The sequence below is a fragment of the Lytechinus variegatus genome, chromosome 3 (genome assembly GCF_018143015.1).
Source record: "Lytechinus variegatus isolate NC3 chromosome 3, Lvar_3.0, whole genome shotgun sequence".
In the NCBI taxonomy this organism is placed as follows: domain Eukaryota; kingdom Metazoa; phylum Echinodermata; class Echinoidea; order Temnopleuroida; family Toxopneustidae; genus Lytechinus; species Lytechinus variegatus.
In genome coordinates, this window is record NC_054742.1 from 34,801,870 (window position 1) to 34,828,467 (window position 26,598).

Consider the following 26,598-nt stretch of genomic DNA (forward strand, 5'->3'; position numbering starts at 1 on the left):
TGTACAGTGAAATCTACAAGGCTGTATGATTAATCTTCTGTAATATTCATAATTATGCTTAAGTAGTTTATGTGTAAAATGAAAAAAAAGCTCTAATTTAAAAAAATACTTCCCCAAGGCCCAAACAGGTAATTTTCTATTCACAGACTCTTTGTACGATCTCAATGTTGTTTTTTTTAATTCTTATAAAATGTATTTTCCATTTTTTTCTTTGTTTATTTTTTAATGGTAATTGTTGCCAACTTAATTCTGATCATAAACATGGCAAAATTAGTTGATTTTAATCAGTATAAGAAATAATAGTCAATTATGAATTTTGGCAAAATTGTACACGAATTCATGTTTTAGAGCAATTTGGTTCGGACCTGCAGTGTTGCGTAATCTCATAACCGCGAACCTTGGCATCGCAAATAGGGTCTCAAAAGTTGCAGGAGACTTGAAAGTAAAAATGTAGCAAGTGATGCAGTCTAAAAATGTTGAGGGAGGTTTCTGCCTCCCCACCCCCGCCTTAGAGGGCTAAAGTTTAAACATCTGGTTGCAAGTATACACAACAAAAAAAGTAAGTCCCCCCTAAATCAAATTGCTGTAACTTTTGAACCAAATTATTTTGAGATATGATATTTCATGGGTGGTTTTATACACTCATTAAGCAACTCCTGGGGAAAAATGAGATTGATCGGTTGAGTCATGCATGAGTAATTAAAGATTCAATTAAAAATAACCATTTTTGAAAGTCACAAGAGTCGTTTTTCAGATTGTGCAAATACAAAGTTGGGCAAAAATTGTATTTAGGTGAATTTTATGGTGTTATGCTGTTTTACTATCCATCATTTAACCACAGACTAAATTTTGATTTTGTATGTTCATGGTTGAGTGAGCACGATGTATTGCAGGGGCCGTGGAAGCGGGGGGCCTGGGGACTTCAGCCCCCACTTTTTTCCATAAGCAAGTACAAAAATGTAATACGATTGTGATTTTTGGCATGGTCAGCCCCCCCCCCACTTTGAAAACTGCTCTGCGGCCCCTGTATTGTGACGTATCATCATAGGTTTTTTTTTGGGTAGTATCTTCTACAACTTGTTAGATCATGTTGAAATTTGAAAATGTTGATGGCTCCCCGGATTATAGGCCCCTCCCCCATTTAAAATTCTGGATCCACCGCTGATCTGTCCATACATTCAACTGATCCTGAGAAATTGTTAGGAAAAGAACACATTTATGCAGTATAAAGAGTATTCATTCCCAAATTTTCGAATGTGCTCGCTCAACCATGAAATTTTTAAAGTTCGGAAAGGGTTTGGTGATAGAAATGATGGATCATAAAAACAACAGCAGTTAAAGACACATTTGAAACCAAATTTGCCCCCAATATTCACTTTATTACCCTTTAAAATGAGTTTGTGACATTGAAAATACCAATTTTCCCACTTTGATGCGTGCTCACTCATCCATAAATAAACAAATCGATTTCATTTTTGCACAGAATTCTGCCCATAGGTTGATAAACATTACTGCCGAACGACATTGCTAAAGACAGCCTTGAAAAAAAAGTTCCACCATATTGAATAAGGGGTTACGTATGCTTAAACATTATGTACCCATAATGTACACAAGTCTATGAGAGAGGAAGTCAAAATTTTAACAAATATGAAATAAGGGTTTGTTTCATGGACGGTTTTTGTTACTTCTGCCAACAGTTATTTCATGAAACTTCGCACATGGCTTCAGAGTAGCACTATCCAAAAGGTGCGCACACAAAAATAACCATTCGATACGGTACAGAGTGGGGGCAAGGCCTTGAACTTTCTTCTCATTTGCATAATTTGAATAATAATACCGATGCATTAAACATCGGGATTTTCATAAAAATCAAATCAAATGAACTGTGCAAGGAGTTGTGTGACAGATATCCATAGTTACAAATTGCATTTTTTCCAATAATGTAAAAAAAGAGCTAATTACATTCCACATGTTCATTCAAGCGTAAATGTTTAATTTGACACCTTTGAATCATTGAAGCATGTTAATCGGTCATGAACATAACAAAAAAGTTGAGAAAAGATCATTTTCAGTTACCAAAATGAAGCAATACTTGCCTACGATATTTGAAAATCGCATTTTTGGTTTCCAATAAATGTTCATTGAACCGTGAAATGGTGAATATTGTTGGAGATAGTCTTCCCCAAAATAACTCATCATATTCTAGCATTTTTATTGAAAGAAATGTGTAAAAATCCAATTATAGCAAATTTGGACTTGAGTTTATTCAACCGCGAAATTTAGCTAAAAAAGTTGTATCGTCTTTTAGAAAGTACCTTTTACAAGCCTTCTGACTATTTTTCATGATGAAAATGTGGAATTAGTTCCAATAAAATGAAATGAAAGTCATGATATTTTGCTTGTGACTTTTGAAAAGTGACATTTTTGCCTTCTGACGGTGCTCACTGAAGCATGACATAAGATACGTCCACAACATTTACTCAGGGTAGCTTAAAAAATTACCCTCATGTCAAAAACTCGCCTTGGTTCGGAAATTATTGATGTTTGTTTAGGGGGGACTTGCTTTTTTTGTTGTGTATAGATGTTCATAATTAAATCTCTCAGGAAATAGTTTAAGGAGTACAATGCAACTCTTTATTTCTATTGTGAATGTACGTGAATTACTAGTGTTGATTGTATTTTACAAACTGCATTCATGGGAGTGTTTCAATCAAGATAGCCACCTTTGTTTTATCATAATTTGATCATGAATCTCATTTTCTGTGATTGGAAATTTATGAATTATGAGTCACCACTGTACATAGGAGACTCGAGACAGAGTGAGATAATAAGCGCTAGGCTGAGCATCACATTGAAGGAGCAGTAGAGTGAATCATGTTGTGGCGATGTTTGAGAAGCAGTGAAGTGGTCCCCCATCAGGACCATGATACTGTATCTAGTGTACTACTACTGTACATGATGTAGGCTACATAATGTAAGGAAATATTTGGAATAAGGCTATACAAACAATTCAGTTTATAGATTATTTAATTTATTATGATTTATTTAGTATAAATTTTAAGTTGTTTATTTAGCAATTTATATTTATTTCAAGGGTGTAGTTATGTTACCTTTATGTAAGTAACATTAAAGAAAAAAAGAAACTGACAAATTTCTATATTTGAGCAGTTGAGCTGATGCTCATGTACAATGTATAGTGTATGCCCACATTTTTGCCTGAAGTTGGCATGTAATTGCTCTGTTGCACACAAAAAAGTGCCAACATTGTGTTGGTACATGTACTGATGTACAGGTTACTTGGTCTCTGCATCTGTTATTCTGTTCTGCAATAATAAATTAACATGAAATTTAGAGAATGAGGTGTCACGCACGTAAAACATTCCCCATAGACTTGTGTGTTAAAATGGCACTTTTGAAAAATTCATAAAAAATAAATGTGAAATTAGAGGGTGGAATGTTTACTACCATTGGATAGGATATATATCTGGCATTCCATATCTGACCAGGAAAGGGTAGCGTAGCCAGCTCATTTTAAAAATAAATTGCCATTTATGAAGATAACTATGAATGGATCAAATTCATCGACTCAAACAGTAAAATAGCCCTAATTAGTCCGCCAGTCAAAAAAATAGTTCCAAGTCACTTTTTTATCTTCCCAATTTGGGCGAAGGAAGTTCAGTAGTTACCATTTCTAGAATCAGTGTTAGATTTTGAATCATATTCATACAGTTTTGTCAATCAGCAACATCAAATTGAAAAAAAATTCGAATGGGTTGGGTCGAACGAATATCTTGAGCCCTCCTGATGTAATTAGGCTCATGGCACCTATATTATATGACCTATGAATTTTATTTTATTGAATAGCTACTTTGCTATTCTTTCATATCTGTACACTCACACTAGCACAAAGAAATGCATTGAAAATGCCTATTTTCTATGAAATTACCCATTTTAATGTATTACTCATACATGTTATATTCACTATATGGATGCATACATATCCTACCTGCATACAGCCCAGCAGTGAATGTAATGACAATAGGTCCCTATTAATTGTGATATAAAGGTGTATGTTAATTTTGTGTAGATATCAGGATATCAGAACTGCCTCAAACAAAATTACCAGATATACGTGAGATTGAATGAGGAAACATTAAAAGTATAAGAACTAAGCTTTTTCGGTATTGATATTTTCAATACCGGTATTACTAATAGCTTCAATACCGGTATACCGACTAATACCGAGTAAATTCCCAATTTATTGTGCAAACAGTGTCCAATGTTTGTTTAGCCCTGATATGGCCTCGGATAAAGAGGGGATGCTTGTGGTCAGCTGAGGAATGCTCAGCATGGTCCGTTCTCATTGACAAAAACTTTCTCTTTCTTTACCAAAAGTTATACGATCATGCTCTCTCCCCAACGAGAGCTGTGAATTACCTGTGCATGTGCGCAAAATTATCTCAGCAAGCACATGGTACGAAATCAATAAGTCAAGTTGCCAAATGCTACACCGCACAAACTCACTGCTACTTACTTTGCTAAACGTGTGTACATGCCCTAACTTCCAAGCACCAAAATTCCCTGCTAAAACTGTCAAGGATATATGCGTGATTTTCCCTTCACCGATCTGGCCCCACTCATTCACATTCAGATTCGCCCCTTTTGTTTACCACTCACATCAACACGTGTTCGTCGAAGGTTCAAAGTTTGTTGACCTCAAATTTTGACGTCTCGTACATAACTTTTCTTATAAATATCCATTGTGTTGAACCCCCCCCCCCCCCTCTTGTGAATCTGCACGTTGTCTACAAGTAACCCCCCCCCTAAACTTTTTATCCCCCGGCTGCCTCTTTCTCACTCATTTTTTCTTGCTTTTGTTTTTATCTCCCCAGCCCCTTAATTCTTCACTCTCTCTTTCCCATCGGCCCATTCTCTCCCCGTCACCACCCCTCTCTTACCACGAACAATCAACATCCTCCTCTTCTCCGAATCTCAATCTTCCCCTCTTTTTTGTCAATTTCATCTTTCACACATGCCAAATTTTAGTTGATCAACATCTTATCACGCCACGAGACCATCATACAATCATTCCAATAGTTTATTTTATTTTATTCATGACCGCACATGCACAAAACGGATACAACACCCATCACAAATCACACAAATATTCTCAGCCACTTTCTTCCATTTACGATCACTTCACAGATCAAAATAAACAAAGAGGGATGGCGTAACATTTTTTTTCCTGTTAATGTTATCAACATTTTCTGTCTTTTTTTATTTTCATATTTAATTCATTTATTCATTAATGTATTTATTTTTTTTTTTGGGGGGGGGGGTCAGACGATTTTTGTAGCAGGCTTATAGTTTAAAAGTAAACTTGTCATAATTGAAACAAGTCAAGAGCAGTCCAGAAAAAAAACATTGCATAAAGAAAAAAAGTTAATCCCTGTGGTTTGTCTGTCAATGCGCAGCAACCCCCCCCCCCAAAAAAAAAAAAAAACTCAGTGGACATTCCCATTGATACAAGTTAAGAGCAGTCCGAGAAAAAAAAAACTTGCATAAAGAAAAAACAAGTGTTAATCCCTGTGGTTTGTCTGTCAACGCCCCAAGCCAAGGTTGATACTTTGTTGAAGCCCGCAATACACCACGTGGTCAAAAGGCAGGCTAGGGAGTGTTTCAAAAAGAGTTTTGTCAGTGATTTTGTTTTTGTAGAGGGATGTTACAAGCTAGCAAACCCTCGCATGTGATTGGCGGAAAGCAAATCTGTTGTTGAAACCACTGAAAAAAAACTCTTCATGAAATGCTCTCCGTCTCGGTCGACTTCGTTGTTTATACTGTAGCTGTGTACACGAGTGCATGGAGCTGAGCCGACATGCACCCCAGTATCATTAGCGGTGGGGCCGAGGCCTTATGCAGCGGCTAACGGAGCTCAGACAGTAGTTAAGGGGCGATGTATTCATTTCGAGGTTAGATTATTGGATTCTGATTTCATTAAATACGTTGAGAGAGCCAAAGAACTTATTGTTTTGGCTTAATTTTACTGTAAAAATACCCATAAACGACAATACAGAAGAAAATACCGGTATGATATTTTCAACTTTTGGTATGACGGTATTTCGGTATTGAAATTTCTACGGCGGTATCCATACCGGTATGACTTTCATACCGAACGGTATTACTAATACCGGTATATCGAAAAAGCTTAATAAGAACATACCACTTCAGTACATTTGCATTTGACCTATTATATCAAAATCTTCCTAGGGCTATATTGCCTCTCAGATGTAAGAAGGAAGAGATACATAAAAATAGATAGAAGAGAGAGAAAAAAAAGAGAGATAGAAAGAGAGAGAGAAAGAAAGATAATTTCATAGATGGCATGGCTTATAAAGAGGGGGGGGGGGGTAGACTAAGATTGGAGCACACAGCCACCCCCCATCCCTCCTTAGTTGAGCACTATTAGCCCTTAGATACCTTACCTTACTCTGTGCCTTTTTCTAAATACCTTCTTGAAGGTACCACTCTAGTCCTCTTCAGTAAAGTTCTCAAAGCTCCTCTCTACCCCCTTCCTTTTACATGAGCAATTTGTAAAGGTCTTTCTAATATTAAGTATGTGATGTACACTAACACAAACCAATGATGAATCAGAACAAAAAGAGGCATAGACGCTCTATACATTGACCAGTCTACATATAGGCTTACATATACACAGACCTACTAACTTTAGCTGATATTGCCTTGCTAGCCATTAAATCAATTCTTTGCACCTCTTGATGACTAAATATATTGATATCAGTGAGAAATTGTTTGCTACTGAAGAGTTTGGCCAGGAATTCCATCCACTACTAGGGATATCCCATAGTACTTATAGGTGTCACGCGCGTAAAACATTCCCCATAGACTTGTGTGTTAAAATGGCACTTTTGAAAAATTCATAAAAAATAAATGTGAAATTAGAGGGTGGAATGTTTACTACCATTGGATAGGATATATATCTGGCATTCCATATCTGACCAGGAAAGGGTAGCGTAGCCAGCTCATTTTAAAAATAAATTGCCATTTATGAAGATAACTACATGTATGAATGGATCAAATTCATCGACTCAAACAGTAAAATAGCCCTAATTAGTCCGCCAGTCAAAAAAATAGTTCCAAGTCACTTTTTTATCTTCCCAATTTGGGCGAAGGAAGTTCAGTAGTTACCATTTCTAGAATCAGTGTTAGATTTTGAATCATATTCATACAGTTTTGTCAATCAGCAACATCAAATTGAAAAAAAATTCGAATGGGTTGGGTCGAACGAATATCTTTAGCCCTCCTGATGTAATTAGGCTCATGGCACCTTGAGAATGTACATGTAGCTTTTGTCTAGATTTATTCAGGATGGATAATGATTGGTTAATATTTGCTACATGTATGCTTGTTGTTTGAATTATAAATTGTTCTCAGTTCAATCACTGATCTATTAAAGTACCCTTGTGGATTTTTGGTGGGGGTTATGTAAAAAAACAAGGTTTCAGTATTGCATTGTTAATTTTTGTATTACAGCCTGTACATGTAATGTGTACTTATTCAGTATACATTAAACTACTAGTACATCAATATTAGATTCTGCATGCTAACGTACAGCATGAATGTACTAGCTAGTAGCGTCTTGACATACACAATTGTGGTCGGGAATTGTGAGAGCATCTTTTATGCAGACAGCATACAGTTTAGGGAAGACAAGAAAAAGAGAGCTCCAGCTCTAGCCTGTTGGTGAAATGCTAATGAATCGTTAGTGGGGCACATCCAAGGTTGCTCTTGTAAACTTGTATTTAAGATTTCAGCAATGGTTTCCAACCATATCTGATCAATTTACATTATTGCAGAAGTAATTGACAGACTGCTGTTTTATTCCAACCACCCTAGCTATGATCTCAGTATTTCTTAATAAAATTTCATTTTGAGATATTTGTTTCAACATGTACATGTATTTGATTTTTCTTTCAGTTTTACCAGCAGCAGTTGACAGATTGGGAGATAGCAAGGAACAGGTGATTATACAATTGTGATTTCTTCTGAATACATGTAACCTCTTCATAGTTTTCAGTATATTTTAAAATTGAGGCTATGGTGAATTTAATTACTAAAATATGTCACAGGAAGCTAGGATGTGCCGTGTCATTGATATTTTGCAATTTATTAAAAAAGAAATATGTTACAAATTGCAAAATATGCCATTGCCATTGTATCTGAATATTCAGTAATAATTTGCAGTGTTCATGTCACAGAGCATTTTCATCTTGAACCTGGTTCTTCAGACTGCAGGTTTATAATGAAATACATTTCACTTTTACAAATACAATTACAACTTACAAAGTGAATAAAGTGATCTTGTCATAACATTTTTCTTCACTATTTGATATCATAAAATTTTCTTTGCAAGTGATGATATAAATTTGTCTTCTTTTTTCATCCAGGTTCGAGAACAATCTCAAGGTCTCATTCAAAAGCTGATGTCACCCGCTTCTTCACCACAGGTACCGTATTACAAGATGAAAATCAGTTACCAAACTATACTTATACTTGTAAAGTCATTACTAAAGCTCTGTCCAAATCATTTATTATATTAATGGAATTCAAACAACATTACCATTGAGTGATGTCAGAAATTAACTCTGATCAAGAGCAAAGTCTAGATCAAATTAGGGTGCACCATCTTTAAGATTTCCTCTATTTCTGGTATCAGTGGTCTTTTCCATTCCATGAAAAAAAATATGAAGAGGCGATAAACTCCTCTCCAACCAAACAAAATAAAAGGACAGAGCAAAAAGAATGGTAAACGAGCTTTTATTGAAAATATTGTGATGAGACACAATTGTGATACAAATTTTTGAGCAGGTAGGTGTTTCATAAAGCTGTTCGTAAGTTAAGAGCGACTTGAAGAACGACTGGTGATCCTTTCTTGAGGTAAATGGTATATTCATAGGCGATGGTTTAGCGCGTCAGAAAGGATCACCAGTCGTTCTTAAAGTCGCTCTTAACTTACGAACAGCTTTGTGAAACGGCCCCTGAACTGTTAGGATCATTTACTCAGGATGGTCAGTAATTTATTAGGTGACAATTTTAACTCTACTTGTACATCTCATTCAGTATGCCAGCATTCTTGGTGTTACGTGTGGCCACAGGCACATGTATTTTAGTGAAGTTCTAATTTTCAAATCAGAGGGGGAAAATACTTATGACAAGGGGGGGGGGGGGGATTTGGCCATGTAGTTTTTAAGCTCCCTTACATGGCTATTTTGAGTTCAATACAACATAAACAGATGTAAATTAGAAATAGGAAACACTGTACCCATTAGCAGAAAATATGTATTCAGACTGTACATGTATATGATTGTTCTGTTGTACAGTTTGATATAACTAGAGGAAAAGGCTTATGTCAGGGTCAGACTTTTTCTATTGCAATCTGTATAATTCATGCTGGGCTTGAGAAAATAGCTTCAAGGGTGGTTCTTGTTTGGGTTTTGAAAACCTATGGTTTCTCTGCTTTATCATCCTTCAAAACCAGTGTGCCAAGCAGCATATGGGACACATATTTTTAAGATAAAAGTACTTTGAGCTGAAAGTCCACTTTTTAATGCAAGTCTAGTACAGTCGGAATTGAATATTGATTTTTTTTCTTGTTTTTGCGACTTAATGCTGCTTGGGTATTTCTAAGCAGTGACATTTGAGTAATTGTATGCATTTGACCCTTCAATCTAGTTCTATCTTTTGGAGACATTCATTTTCCACTCATATATATTGACTTGAAGAATGTAGTAATACGTTTAGGGTATACCAGCATTAATCAGGTTTATATGTTTCATCATCGTAGAATGTATTTTTCTGAAAGGAGAAGGAATTGTCCTTGATGATAAGAGGATGAAAATTGAATGGAAAAGAAAGAATTTCTATGGAATGAAATCAGACAAAGGGCACATGATGTGAGAAAGAAAGTTTATTTGTCAGATATATTTTGAATTTTGTTAGTCCTTCAATGCTACTGTCCAATTAGTTGATTGCCTAATTTGAACAAATTCAAACTGAAAGAAGGAGATAAGGGGAATAAAACTTGTTTATGACATGTTTGACATGATTCACATGACTCATTCTCAAAGCAGTATTTTTGTTTAGTTGGAGGTAATATAGTTTGGTTTTGTCACGGTCTATTTACTCTCAGGCACAAGTGAATTTTGTTGGGTGTTAGCATTGGTGAGATAGGGCGTGAAGTGGCTCTATGGGAAAAGTTGACCTTTACCACTTGACAACTTCATGTATTTAATATCGGTCCAGTAAAAAAAAATGAAAACAAAAAACCCAATGGGCATGCAAACCTCGAAAGAAGGAGAAAGAAAGAAAAACAAACAATTTAAGCCGGTTTGTGAGCTTGGCAAAATCTGTATGAGATTTTATACAAGGTTCCAGTCCAATAGTACAGTAAATCTATTATTTCCCAGTCTAATGGGGCATTGCAAGAAACTTGCAATCAATTGCAAGTCTATTTTTGTTCCCTAAATCAATCATAAGTCTTGAAATTAATTGTGAATTTGGAATTGATTGTTTATCTGCTTCTTGAAATAAGGCATTTAATCTCATTTGCTGCAGTTAAAATTGATCTATTAATTGTAAAATTGCAACAGAATATTTGCAATTGATTTGCAAATATTTTCTAGCAACAACCCCTATGTCTGCAATGTGCACACCTTTATGATGAAGTTATGTGAAAGTTCAAAGCTTTTCTATTGAAATTTGGTCATGTGGAATACATGTAAAGTGATCCCTTGCCCCCATAAAATTCATATTTAGGTTAAAGATCTGGGCAATGATTTTTTTATCATCTTGATTTTTTCAAAGGCATTGTGCATTGACTGAGGAAATGAATAATCTGATTTACCCATTATTATTTATCTGCATGTACAGTATATATAGAAAAAAAACCCTGCAACTACACCATCTAGTGATAAACCAGAAGCAACACTTTATCATATTCCTACCAGATGCAGACTTGAGCTTTAACTTGTGTCTCTGCTCTGTCTGTAAAGCATTTCAAAGCATACTGTTTATCCTCCTGCTTAGAGAAAAAAATTCATTGCTCTTCTTGAAAGTGTTGAACCTCCAACATGCCTTGAATCAATGATCAAGTTGCAACTTCAATTTACCTTAGGGATTTCACTGATCTAGGTCAATCAATATTTGATAGGGTTCCAATCTGTAGACCTGGGTTCTTGTCCTCTTCTGAAACTGAATGTGTATGTATGTTGATGTCACTTTAACTAGGGAGACTCCCTGCTTTAACTGTGGGAATCAATTTAGTTGATATGAAGTGATGATGTACAGACAGGCCTGACAGATGCATTTATTGCTAAATCAATAAGTTGTGAAATATATCTTAAGTAAGACAGTTTAATGTATGTTTTATAAGACTTGATTGACATTTGTATTTCCTTCAATGCAGAGAGATATTTCTTTTGTGATTTCTTCATTTTCCCCTTATAATCTTGTAAGATTCTCTGTCTTTTTTTTTTTTGGGGGGGGGGCGATGAGGTGAATGGAATGTAACCATTAAAAAGATACGAAGTATCATTTACAGATTAAAACTTTTCGTTAAGGCTTGTTAACATGTTCAATCGTGACAGCATCACTACTTAATAGGCCTATATTCTACATCAGTCGTAGGGAATTATGAAAATATTTGTACATGTAATTGTCTCATTTAGTTTTCCTCTCTGTACATGCAGGTCTGTAACATGTACATGTACATGTATCTCTATGAATGAAGGGTATCAAAAGCAAAGTTCAATGTCATGGATTAACAAGCCCTTACAATACTCATATTGTGCACTGCTTGATAGACTACCCACTGGCATAATTTCTTTTTAGTGTTTGGTAATGGAAACAGTGACAATTTACACAGCGAAAAAACTTGTTTGATCGCGATCGTAATCGGACCTAATTGTTTTGCATTTAATAAAGAAAAAGGACAAGACATAAATTCATTCCTCGTAAATGACAAAGTATGACAGCACTATTTGTACTGATTTCATTTCATACTGTTGACTAATAGCACTTTCTATGAGCTAATACTACATGTAGGACTGTATCCGTCATCCCACTTCGAACATGCTACAGATCTACTTGTATATTAAAATTCATGTACATTTTAATACACTAGCAATGGAAAATAATTGAGGACTTAGGGTTGCATTTAATACACTGTGGGATGTTATATCATTAGAATGTGCATTACATACAGGAATAATGGTCTGAGGGGACTAGGAACGTGGGTGCAATCAGAATTCTTGCGATCACATTGCAGTCATGCATGCTCATTTGCAAGGGGCACAGGTATGTCTTCCACATGTACATGTATGTTCACATGTATGAAATCATGTGCGTTTTGCTGATGGGGAAGAAGAAACGCCTGCCCAAAGGTATTACAGAGATCCCTGTGATATGTTTCATGTGGAGTTGTTGAGTTACAAGTATGTGCAGTGAGTGATGGAGAACGATTTCTCCCTCCCACATTAGATTGGAAGCCTTCCCAGTGTAAACATCTTGTCTGTCCTATCATTGGACCATGAAACATTAAAAGAGCTCTAGCCTCATATCAAGACTTCAAAATACATGTACCGGGTACTTGTGAATTTTTATAGTGATAAACTTTTGATTATGTACCTGATGTAAATATCATTCCTGGAATTGGCCTATTTTGTTGTGGTTTCTGTTCCTTTTTCATAGAAATGTTCTCATAAGGTTTGTAATAAAATGCAAACAAACTGCTAAATGATTAAATGAATGAGGATCTTATATAAAACCAGTGGCATTTTTTTTTTCTATTTGAATGAATGATTTTTACATATGTGTATATAATTTTGATAAAAAATGATGACTTTACTGTACATGTACATTCTGTCATGTTCATGAATACTGTACACAATGATACTGTACATTCAGCTCAGATAATCTTGTACATTATACATGTAGGCCTACAGTACAGTTCGATGGTAAGTCAATTTAGTTTCATGTTTTATTGCTTTGGAATATCTACGATTTGTCTCTTTATTTTACAGTTTGTATTTGAGAGGCTGATGAAAGCATTTTCGCACAAAGGTTGGCGTGTTCGAGAGGAAGTTCTACTATGTTTAATGCAGGCTATAAATGTGTAAGTATTCTTCCTTCATTTCATTGACCATCAGCATGTCCTGCGAATCAATGTCCTTGAATTAAGCCTCTTATATGTGATCTTCTATTTCAATCATTGTACATCTTAGAATAGGGATGTTTCGCTTGATAGTTCTACTGAAAAATCTCCAAACACCACAAAAGCTTTATTCTGTGCATAAGTTCATTCCATACTTGTGTGTTTTAAAATTGACATCCCAAATTTTCCCATTGTGTTGAAATTTAAGAGATATATTTTTGGTTGTTTTTAAACAAATTCATTTGTTGTTGAGCACTTGCTTTATCCAATAAAAAAAAAAAATCATTTTTTTTAAAGATACTCCATGTATATTCTAACTACACCTGTGCTGTTTTCTAATAATTTGAATGAAAACTTGTCTTGAGAGTTGGTATTTATTGTAGTGCAAAAGTGTATTCCCTTTTTCTTCATGTTTAGTCTCTATCTCCTAATGGATTCCCTGCAGGGAGACTCTGAGCGAACAAGAGAAAGAGCCCGAGTGAATTAAGATTTTAGTTTATGCATTGTCATGTCTAATATTGATCTGGTCTTTACAGACATGTCAAGTAGTGAACAAGACATTCCATCTGTGCATGAGGAAGGGTGAAACCATGGGGATCTCTGTCAAATTGTCACAAATCAAGTGTTGTATTTGAATTCCCCTTTTGGTTATCTCTATAAAGCAAGCTCAGCTAATAAAAATTCTTTTATTTCAAATCTGTTTATTCAGGTAAGCAAAAGCTATGGTTTGAATTCAGACAGATTTTTTGTTATAGATTGATCAAGGAGGAATGAAAAAAAAAGAATGTGCCATAATGCTGAACTCTCAAAGTTTCAAGATGCAAGGTGATGAATGATGATGTCATCCTCATTCTATTGGGGATTCCCTTTTTGAAACAGTCTCTTCTAAAAATAAATCATAATGGAAAAAGATGATTGTTGATTTAACTTAAGGGCTTAGAAATAAAACACCAAAGCCATCTGCAAAAATCTCCAGAGAGAGAGGGGGAAGGGGAGGAGCAGGGAAATGAAGTGAGAGACGTGAAAGCATCCAATCCATTATTCATCTTCCACTGTCAGTCTTTGGAGAGAAAGCCTAGCTGGAATGAATTTTGAGTCACCCTGGTTGTATTGGGCATCATTGGAGCTTATTCATTAACTGTGCAGACATGGGTGGATTGCCAGTGCACCTTTCATGCGTTGTTTGTTATGCTGATAATGGTGATCATTCATGTTGTGAAGTGCCTTGTGTTGTACTTGGTGTGCTTGTTAGATTTATAATCATACAGGTGCATTTGGCCTTGATCGATTGAAAACTCATTCAAAACAATTGTGTATTAAAATAATTTTTTGAATTTATTAATGTGTACCTGTACTAGATTTGTAATCCAGGTTTTGAGTCATAATTCCCTCACGTCTTAAATATTACATGTAATCTAATCTTACAGCAATTAAAACAAGAGAAATACTGATTGAATGCTGTAATATACTAGTGGAAAGGTTATTATGAATCAAAATGAATTGGAATTCCTTTTTTTATGCAAACAGGAAATACATAATGTAAAAAATAATTTTCTGTGAGGGAATGATGTACATACAGGCCTACTTTCTTCCAACTTAAAGTACCGGGTACACTGTAAATGTTGTACATACTGTACAGGTAGTTCTCTTATTCATGAACCTATTGAAACCTACATGTAGCGTACAGATTGAGTGTGGACATGAACCTTGTCACATTAGAGAATTGGGTCACTGTCCTCGATCACTATGGATACAATAAGGAATACAGAATCATCATGGCAGTTACTATTCCTTTTTGCTTTGAGTCACATTCTTTCCTGTTGGTTTAAAAATATGAATGCAATCATGCGTGGCACTGATCTGAGTAGATAGAGACAGTGCAAATTTTAGTGCCCTGTGTCATTCTTAAGGCAATACTGTATAAATGGGCATCCTCACCTGGAATTAATGGATGAATCATACAATTAATGTGTGCCTCACCTAAATAGCATTCAATGCAATGTTTGTTAAAAGAAGCCCCAATTGGCTCTCATAGATAAATTGACATGTCTGGAGGCTAAATGATCAAGTGTAGAAAATCACTGCACTTTTATGATTGAATTAATTGCTCTGTAGAAGAATACTGTATGTCTAGCTAAGGCAGTGATTGGTGATAGAGCTAGATGGATGCTGAATAAAAGAAAGTTAATCTTCTGATTGGAAATGGAAACTAAGTTGTTTCTGTTTTAGTAGAAATAAATTTTTGTATTCCAGGGGGGGGGGGGGCATTTCCAATGATGAGTGGATCCCATGCATGAACATGGGGCTGCGAAAAATACCCTCAACAAGTATTTTCCATGTTCTGAAAATACACCCCTTAACAAGTATTGATGTGTGAAACCCTAACCTTAACAAGTATTGGAAACAAAACAGTACCCTTGACAAGTATTCCCTGAATTGACTCCCTATACAAAAGTACAACGATATCTTAGTTGTTTTGTCACGGACGTGATCACGAACCTCGGCTTTACCTTTCGTTCATTGGGTTCAGTACCACCCCACACACCTCGCTCAAATCAGACCCTAAACACGTAGTGTTGGAGCTAAAAGTACAAAGTATTCTTGTTTTTTATACCCTCGCAAATTGGACCATAAACGCGTACTTTTCCTAGCGAAATATATATACCCTTTTTTCATTATTTTTAGTGGTTCTGGCACCCTTAGTATGTTGTGTCCGTAATGCGCCCTATCTTAAAAAAAGAAATCCTTTTTACATATTTTTTGGGCCATGCATGGTATCCACTCATCAATTGAAGTGCCCCCCTCACCGGATTGTATTATACTTATCCTAGTCCTCTACATTTTAATCGTACAGTGTAGGTTGGCTTCTGTTGCCTATTGCGACTTGCTTCTGTGGACAGCCACAACATGTGAACATATTCAATACAATAGATAGTGCCTTTTCAAGTATATTAATCACTTTGATTTTTATTCTATATTGGGCATTTTCAATACAGATCATTAAATCACTATTTTAATTTGGTTTTTCAAATAAATTGCCTTCATAAATCTATGATTATCCACATCACTTTGAGCCTAGGGTTTCATGATACATGTATATGCAGGACAATTCTAATCTACCTGCATCAGGTCCTTAATAGCAGATTGGAAATTGTATACACTGTGACTCCATGTATTTTCATATTTCTTTTTATTTCCCTCCTTTTTTTTGTAAATCGTATTAGTGAACCATTCTTCACTTTATCTGTAGGAAAGGGCTATTTAGATCTTCATACATGTGGATATGCAAATGCCCAAGAATAAACTACCTCTATGGCTAAACAAACTGCACACTATAGACAGAGTATCCTTTCATGGAATTTATGCAGACTCTCCTGACATTGAACTGAAGAGGGCACTCTTTCCATGAGCTTTAATGAGAAGCCTCTTTAGAAAACGAGTCATGACCTTTCGTTAGTAGCCCCGCCAGGAATGAATCATTCAGACTTCAGCGTGTAATAGGAGCTACCCATATATTGCAGTCTCATTTTGAGGCATTGCATGTACCCCTGTATACGATTGGGTGATGGATGCTGTGAAACACTTCCTCTCCGAAGTGAAATGCTGCCCTCTTTCTGCCTTTTCTATAATGTCTATACATACATGTACATGAACACAAAATACATGTACATTGCCTCCACTGTATTTGCAGTAGGGCCTAGTGTTATTCATAGGAAGGTACATGTACAGGGTAAATATTCTCTGTTACAATGTACATGTCCAGTTATGCAGAGTTCGATCTTAAATTGCAAAATTAATGTATGAGCATTGTGAATTGATCCAAAAAGGGATAAAGAATGAAAAATTAGAATTTTGTAAGTTGTATCTATGGAATGCCCCTCTATTGTCCATTCATGTATTTCCCTGAAAATATGATGATTTGGTTGTTGATTACAAAAAAAGTGACAGTACAACATTTTTTTTATCTGATAGATGTAATTATATTTATATATTTATAAAATATCAATATAATATTTCATATAATATAATATCAATATTTATTTATATTTATATATACTCAGGTAGATTGATCTATGGATACTAATGGCTATGTGTTCATGTTGGACAAGTTCACAACTCACAAAATTATAGAAAATTATTATTTTTAAAGGCATCTATTAATAGAAATGCACTTTTATGCCAACGGATATTGCTAGAAGAAAAACTAGAATCATTCATACTCACCTTACATGTATGTGTAAACTGTTAATCAAATCCTCATCTCTTTGCTTGATAAACATTGGTGGTTTGCATGAGTTTGTTTTACATTTCTTATCCTGCAGATTTGGTGCAAGTTCTCTACTATTAAACAAAATTGTTCCATCAATATGCAAACTTCTTGGGGATCCTAACAGTCAAGTATGTATTTCTGTTGCACCCCTCTTTTCTTGAATTTGTTAACTTCTACTTTATTTTTATGAGTAAATACATTACATTGTGGAAGGAGAGTTTCTTTGTTGACATTTTGTTTCAAATATATAAAACTTGTGAAACACTTTGTTATAATTGTTTTTGTGAGATATATTGAATTTCCATATTAAAATTATGTTCTCTGTAGTAAATGTTGGTTATCATACTGTTTATTTTAAGTTTTTGTTTTGTTATTATATAAATTCATTGATTGAATTCTTACAGTGATAAACAAACATCCTTTAGTATTAAAGAGCCTCTAAAATGATTTTCTTTTTCTAAATACAGTATATGTGATATGGCATTAAATTAATGTATTACATTTGTGGTTATATGAAATCCACATGATCGCTTGTATCCAATCTGCATTTTCATTTCCAGGTAAGAGATACAGCAATCAACACACTAGTTGAGATCTACAGGCATGTAGGAGAGAAGGTTAGGATAGACCTGGGTAAAAAGGGCATTCCTTCATCAAGGTAAGTAACTTACTATCTATTCACAAAATCTCTTATTTTTAATTTCTCTTCATTGTATATCCTGCACTTGAAGTTATTTTTCTATAACCATTATTTATAGAGCTCTAGAAAATGTACGGTATTAGAAAAGACTACAGTCATGTTGTCATGTTTGGTTCAGTTTTAATCAATAGTATTTCAAAATGTTTAAATTTCCTTGACATTATGAATTTAAACCATACATAGTCTTTTTGTACAGTGTTTCATACTTTCATTCTGATACCTCTACTTGAATGCCATGATTAATCAGAAAACACAAAATAACCTAGGAATTTAGATATAAAATTCCTTTTTGTGCCATTAAAAACACAAACAACCTTTCTTTTGATTTACTTTAAGAATGTTCTCTGTACGTAGGTTCATTTTTGACCGCATTAGTCTCTACAGTGTAATTTTTTTTTCTTTAAAGGGCAGTGATATAAATGAACAACAAAATACCAGCACTTTGAATTATGATGTGAGGTTACTTATATGTTTGTACTTGGTCTGTCATTCCCAGGTTATCTATTATTTATGCCAAGTTTGATGATGTGAAACGGTCCGGACAAATGGTGGTGCAGTCTGAACAAAGTGGTAAGTAAAGCATATGTCTGAAAGTCCCCCTAATTTAAATCATTAGTGTAAATGTGCCTTTTTTTTCTTTCAGGAAATTTTCAGTCCCAAAACACAAATGTGATGATTTTGGTTGGTCTGTAACACCCTTTCTATTTTCACAGATAATGCAATTTTTGCTCTCTTTGGTGATTCTCACAATTCTCACGTTTTATGCAGCATATTGAACAGTTTGACCTTATGAATCTAAGTGACTTCTAACACGGCGGAATAGGAACTTTTGATTGAGTGATGGTGATAGACATGATTAAGACCTTAGTCATGCTGAAATGATTCTTTAAACAGTGAAACTTTTCAAAATGAACACTTTTCTACATTTTGGGATTGCATTCTCCATCAAGATTTTGTGAACATATGGTTAATTAGAACTTGAAAATAAAGCTAAAGCTATTTTCTATGTCTCCCTCCCCGATTCTTGTTTGAATACAGCTTGTGAGACATTATTCATCTTCCATTAGAAGGTTGCATGTTCTCTTAAGTGTATTCCTAGTCTGTGTATCGTATCAGTTGGTTTATTGAAAAACCTTGTTGTTGGAAAAAAATAAAAGTGCAGTGAAATTCTGCCATATGGTGACTGACATCTGCTCATTTTAGAGTGTTTTTTTTTTGTCTGAAACTACTTGATCTAAAGAAAAATACTTTATCATATCCAGATAAGCTTTATGCATGTACTGGGTCCATTTTTCATTTAGTTTAATTGGTAGTTGGTCTTATTTCCAGAAGTTCTAATAAACATTTTGACTTAACATATGCGGTAATTTCTTTTTGGTTGTATTGCCTATGTTGATGGGTTTGATCCCAGGTTGAGTGATACCAATGACTTCTTGAAAAAGGATCTTCTGGTATTTAGTCAGGGGCTTGTGTAAGAATGGAGAAGGGTAATTGTAACATACTTTTTTTGCACAGTGTCCACTGAAAGACCAGATAAAAAGCTGAAGTGTTGATTTACAAGGGAATTCAATGTAATTGTAATCATCATCACCCCAAAAAATGGATTGGACTAATTATTGACAAATATAAGAAGAGGTTGTAGACAAATGAAGTTAGACCATGTGGACTTGCACTAACTGTTAATATGACCAAGAGGTTTACAGACCGAATGAGGGTGTACTGTGTTTATGCCAGCAGGGACTTAAGGAGATTCACTGGATCCGCTCGATTCAAATATCAATATTTCTTTCCAATTAGAATTACTTTGACACGTATCTTGTTTTTATGAGATATTGTGGAACCATATCATGTCCTCAGTTCAGATTGTTTTTAGTATATTTCATCCATGGTAGGAAGAATGAGACAATAGCAGTATTTCCAGTGAACCTATAATTATGATTAGTAGATTGACGAAGATGCATGTCTGAAGACCAAATTTGAAGTAAGGAAAAAGGTGTATCACCAATTGAGAGCAAAGAAGAAAAAAGATCATTGATCTTTTAATTGGCATGTCCCTTTTGAATTCTTGAATAGAAAGTATCTTTTACTCTCTTGCCTCATACATACATGTATAGCATGACTATAAATGATTCTGGAAACTAGGGGTTACCTCAGGATTTGTGGCTGAATTAATGAGGCATGAAAGAGTCCAAATTGAGTGGATACAAGAAAGATGTGAGTGTTTATAGAGGGGTAACAAATGGTGATGGTGGGTTAAGATTACATTCAGGACAGACATTGCATGGAAGGTGAATGAAAAAAAAATCCAGAATTTTGAGCAGATTTTATCTATGTCTGTGTATACTAGCCTGAAGAAATTAAAGTCACATGGATACTTTTTGCATGTGTCATGGTGAGATTTATATCATTTAGTGTACAGTATGTATACATGTAGGGCCTTCCTGAATCCAATATTCATACATTGAACACTATAGGCCTATGATGTGTTTCAAAGAATTATGAAGTATTCAATATTGAACAGGACCCAATTAGTATAGGCAACTATTAAAGCATCCAGCTAATTTTCAGTTCTAATGATACCTCATCCATTAAGTACAGCAAACATATAAAATAACTTTGCTATCAACTTACCAGATGATTTTTGAAGTTTCCATTCTAAAGTTCAGCTTGATGATGTGCGTGGTGCAGAGTTGCAGAGATGGCTTGCTTGTCAGCCATGTTGATTCGATGGAAGACAGTTCCATTGCCTATGACTCGCTATTTAGTACCCATGCTCTGCCAGAATTTGACAAGTGTGGATGGACAGAACCCAAGCAAAGTGTCCGCTATGCGAACCGCTCTGGCCAATCACGTCACTCAAAAGTGAGGAAGGGGCTAAAAGGTGTCGCATGGGGTTCTCTTCCTGGATGCGGTAATTTGTTGAGCGGAAGTCTGCTGATAACGGGTAGCGACTTGAACGAGAGGAAGCCATTGATTCTACCCTTCACAGTAGCAGACTAAAAAAAACCTTTTCTGTATCTTTCTGGAGAGCTGGATAAGGGGGCCAGCATAATACTGTGTGTGTTTGTGCCATCAGTGATATACGCTTGTCTAACACTGTAAAGTCTAGCCTAATCACAATAACAGTAGTCAGGGTGAATCGATTGGCCTCACATGGCTTTCACCCCAAATACTGTGCCAACGTCATACTTGTAGGATTACTCTGATAGGCCAATGGGGCTTAATGTTCTTACTATCACCCATGGTTCGGAAGGAAAACAACTTTCACAACTTGACCTTGTCAGGGATATTTTTGTCATTCTTTTGGCAGCTCTTCTTTAAATTAGCACATTTTGTTTGAAAGTTGGAAACACTCACTGCATACTTGCTGGGTAGGCTACTTTTGAATAAGAAACCTGATGTCCTTTGTTATTCTGGAACAACAAAAGAGAATTTCATGAATTTATACTTCATGCAATTCAGTGTGTTTGGAAAGTGTAATTAGTGAGACTTGCATGCAGGCAATTTTGCTGATCATAAAATAGTGGTCTGAAAAGAAGAAACACAAATTTTCTTCTTTCATGATTGTATCGTGATTAGACTTAATAGACTTCTATTTGTTTTGGAAAAAGACATTTTGTTTTCTAATAACATGGCTTCTGGAAAGGATTCAGGTGGAAAAGATGGCAAGTTTGAGAAGGACATTTCACTGATAGTCAAGTGCCTCTTGAAAGGGCCTCTTCCATCAAAGAAGAAAAGCATGAAGAATGGAAAGGACAGCCCTGATTCTGGATTTGATGAAGAACAAACAAAAAGACCGAAGAAGATGCCACCTCCACCCCCTCCACGACCCACTAAGCCAGCACCACCATCACTGCCCCCTCCGCCTCCACCACCTGCTAAAGAAAAGGATATACCTCCCACCTCACCAAAGCACCCTACCCATCCACCCCCAGTACCACCACCAAAGAAGAAGGATGAAAAAAACGCTCAGCCTGTGGACATCAGCACAAATAAACTTGCAAAGGATCAATTGCAGAAGAAGCAAGAGGAACAAAAACAAAAACCTCTTTATGTGAAAAAGAAAGGTATGTACAGTGTAATTAGATAAAAGTTTACAAGAGAATTTGATCTTTCTGTATTGGCCGATTATTCTATGTTCTTATTATTTGTTCACAATCAAAGTAGAGTGTTAATATATTTGCAATATTCCAGATATAGGAAGCAAATAATTTAATTTTGGTATTGTACAGTCAGTTTGCTGTTATATATGTATTTATTAATTTTTACAAAATTTTATGTACTTGAAAGTTTTAGGAGCATACTGTACTTGTACATGTTTTTGTATATTATTTAGAAAGGATACTGGGAGTATTCCATTTTACTGTGAATAGTAGTCAGCCTTTATATGAATGGGAAGGCTACTGATATATCTTTGATGAATATTTTTCTTTCTATTATGATACTTTACTGTATTGAAAATCATAAGATTATATTTCTTGTCCCATTTAATCCTCTAAAAGGACAGGAAGAGGAAGTGATACTAGTTATTAATTATGACTTTACATGACACTCCTGTTCCATATAAAGTCACCATCACATTAAATAGTTGATTTAAGTACTTAACAATCATTAAGACTCGTCTGAAGCCACCAGAGGTAAAGGTACTCATAGGATGTGATAATTACAGAGTTCCTTGCAGTGTCCAATTGTCTGCGCAGGAAATCTATATCAGCTGATATACTGTTTTACTGATATACTGATTTACTGTTCTCTCTTAACTTTTGGAAAGTTACTTGCAATAGCGTTACCCTTTAAAACGTAAAATTGTGAAAATTGATGATCAATATGTATTCATGTACAGTGCTTCTGACTTGAAGGAATTATGAATAGTCTGTCTCTGTTTACCACTTCATACCCATAATAGAGACACAATTGACCTTTCTATTCAAATTTCACACCCCATTGTGCTAAGTTATATGTTTCTTTTTTTTTATAACAATTGCATAAATAATTTATACTCTATGCTTTGGACAAAATCTAATCCAGTGTATGTTTTTTTTTATGTCCTTTAGTCTAGACCAAAAAGCCCATATTCACAAAGGTGGTTTTTAAAACTATTGGTTAAACACATGGTTTATGCAGATTTCCTCTATAAATTACGCTTATTTACTGCGTATATTAAAAAAATGTCCAATGCTGATGCACGTTTTAGTCACAGTGTGCCAAATTGACACCCATGCTATTATATTAATGAGTCCACTGTTTTGAAACAGTGGACTCATGAATGAAATAACGTACTTATACCTCGGTCACATTTGTTCTATGGCGTCCGTACGGCGAGTCGAAAACAGTTGTTTTAACATTTTTTTACCAGCTTAATATAGGTGGTTTGAATAAAAATGAATAAAATGGCTGTTTTCGACTCGCTGTAGAGCAAATGTGGCAGAGGTATTAACCATGGCAACAGGCGTCAATTTGGCGCACTGTGACAAACGTGCGCATCAGCATTTAAATACATGCGGTAGATAAGCGTAATTTATACAGGAAATCTGCATAAACCATGGATTCAACTGATGGTTAAAAAACACACCACCTTTGTGAATTCGGGCCAATGTGTATGATTCTTATTCAGAACCCCATCAAGCATAAATGTTAAGAGCAGAAAGCTTAAAGGTCAAGTCCACCTCAGAAAAATGTTGATTTGAATCAATAGAGAAAAATCAGACAAGCACAATGCTGAAAATTTCATCAAAATCGGATGTAAAATAAGAAAGTTATGACATTTCAAAGTTTCGCTTATTTCCAACAAAATAGTTATATGAATGAGCCAGTTTCATCCAAATGAGAGAGTCGATGATGTCACTCACTCACTATTTCTTTTGTTTTTTATTGTTTGAATTATACAATATTTCAATTTTTACGAATTTGACGATTAGGACCTCCTAGCCTGAAGCACAAAATTTTATAATAATGGAATTCCAAGTGTTCAGGGAAGAATGAAACTTCATTTCACATGACAATGACGAGAAAATAACAATATTTCATATTTCATATAATAAAATACAAAAGAAATAGTGAGTGAGTGATGTCATCAACTCTCTCATTTGGATGTAACTGGCTCGTTCATATAACTATTTTGTTGAAAATAAGCGAAACTTTTAAATGCCATAACTTTCTTATTTTACATCCAATTTTGATGAAATTTTCAGTGTTATGCTTGTTGAATTTTTCTCTTTTTATTAAATCAAGTTTTTGTTGGGGTGGACTTGTACTTTAATGTTAAACTTGAAGTGTGATCTCATGTGCTACCTCTGTATGACTGAAGGACTACTGATTTTGTATCTTTGATATTCATAGTTGCATAGCAAAACAATATATTCTTGTCGGGACCTCCAAATTTAGTTTTAAGCATTCATATCAATTGTTTTATAGGGTTATAAAGCTGTTATTAATAATCATTGATTAATCATCATTTGAAAATTGTCCTTGGTCTTCTGACATCATTTGTTGACATCAATTCCATAGTCCCTATTAACATGCTTTACTATTAACCAGAAAATGAAATATTTTTAAAACTATACAGCTACTGATATTGATTGGAAGTAATTTAAAAGCAAAATCTCTTGATTATGAAGGTAAGACATTTCCTGTCCTTGTTATGTTAATTGCAAGTGTGCCCCCTCTTGTCAAGATGGTGATATTAGAAAAAAAGAGAGCAATTAGTGTATCATAATTCCATGCTTATTCATTTTTTGTAGCCAGGGCAATGTATGTACAGAAAATTGTGCTTCAGAGTATTGTCTTTACTGTTTGGTTGATTTTAGACAAACTAATTAAAATATTGTTGATTTCTGATGTTCCCAAACATTTTCATTTTCAGATAATTGCAATATAAAAGCACCAAGAGGGAATTCTCTTGTGTTTTGGAGTTTAAATGAATTCTTTGTTTGAATTTCTGCCCCTTGTCAATTGACTCACCCTATCCCATTGCCCTGAACTGTCCAAGATCTAATTGAAAGGGCTGGAGAATGTCCCAAAACAGATTTTCCCAATTACCTACAGATAAATGTTATACATGTTGGCCCTATATTGTTTGTCTTTGAATCCTGTGTCAAATGTTAAAAAGAAAAAAAATAATAATTCAAATATGGTTAATTTCATTAGTCAAAGGGATGAGGATGGGGCAGTAGATTGGGTATAATTTTGACTGTTTCATGCTATTTTTTTTTGCACTTTTAATCCTACATTGTCCCACTATTGTAGCAGGTGGCAGAGTTTCATTGTCTAGACAACTCTTTGGTCCACCTGTTACCATCAAAGACAATCAGACTTCATTTCATTTTCACACCAGATACATCACAGTTATTTTAAGGTTTAAACTAGGTCTTGTTAAAATTGTAGTCAGACGATGATGTCTGACATCTGCAGGCTGTCTCCGGGTGGTTCATGTAGTTAATTAGTTTTAAAAATGGAGTTCCCATGCACCTCATATGACTTTATGTTCAAATAAGAAATCACAAGATTTAGATATGACTAATGTGATATAAATGAATGAAACATATTTCAAATACCTGTAGAATATTGATAATATTATTAGATGTTCAAAAACAGGTATGCATTGGCCAAACACGAATGTAGGCCTACTTGTTTCTTGCCCCCCCCCCATTGGAATTCCCAGGCAAGCAAAGAGGTTGCCGTATATTGAATTGCGATAACAAATCTATGAAAACTTGAAGATCTGTAGTCTGTATCTGATTTCCATGGAGATTTCCAGTCAGTAGCAGTCGTGCTGTAAATGCTCACTAAACGGGAAGTTTGAGACTTTGCTTTGAGAGAGGCAGAGTCTCAAGAACTTCCTGGCCTCCTAAATTATGTCTTGGTTGTCTTCCTCTACTTGCAATGCCTATTTCCCCCTACTCCTAATCTCTCACACTCTCTCACTTTATCTTAGTTATGACTTTTCCATTGTAAGTACTTGTGAGACAGAAAGAGACATTTGTTATCATCAAAATATCTTTTCCTATTCAGGGTATTAAAAGAAAGAGAAAAAGGAGAACAGCCATGTAATATTTGATGTGTAAGTGGCTGCATAGAATACTCTGCCGTATCAGCAGTTGAGCAGACTGAATGAATAAACAATTTTACAATAGTGAAAGAGAGAAGTGCAATAGATAATGATAAGTGAAATAAACTAATGTGCTTTGTTTCAGCTGTGATATAGATGAGTCACCTGGCTTGGACGGCAAATGTAATTATGTTTCTGCTGATATCACAGTGTGTCAGGCAGCCTATATTGATAACCCAGAATTATAATTGGTCTTTTTGCGATGGTCTGTGCAAGTCTGTTTAGAATTGGTTCAGACCTGTGGAAACAGTCATGACTATTTGTTCTTCAGCAATGTCATTGTGTCTTTGGGT

At 35.1% G+C, this 26,598-nt stretch overlaps 1 protein-coding gene across 5 annotated transcripts in view; it reads left to right on the top strand.

The window, feature by feature from the left end:
* Positions 1–26,598, top strand: part of LOC121410860 (CLIP-associating protein 1-A-like) — a 73,512-nt gene that overhangs the window by 17,663 nt on the left and 29,251 nt on the right. For all 5 annotated transcript variants that reach the window (XM_041603209.1, XM_041603207.1, XM_041603210.1 and 2 more), the window contains exons 4-9: positions 7,996–8,039; positions 8,466–8,525; positions 13,098–13,189; positions 17,551–17,626; positions 18,059–18,156; positions 18,695–18,768. In XM_041603209.1, the coding sequence (XP_041459143.1) occupies positions 7,996–8,039; positions 8,466–8,525; positions 13,098–13,189; positions 17,551–17,626; positions 18,059–18,156; positions 18,695–18,768 (444 nt within the window). The remainder of the gene's footprint in view (positions 1–7,995; positions 8,040–8,465; positions 8,526–13,097; positions 13,190–17,550; positions 17,627–18,058; positions 18,157–18,694; positions 18,769–26,598) is intronic.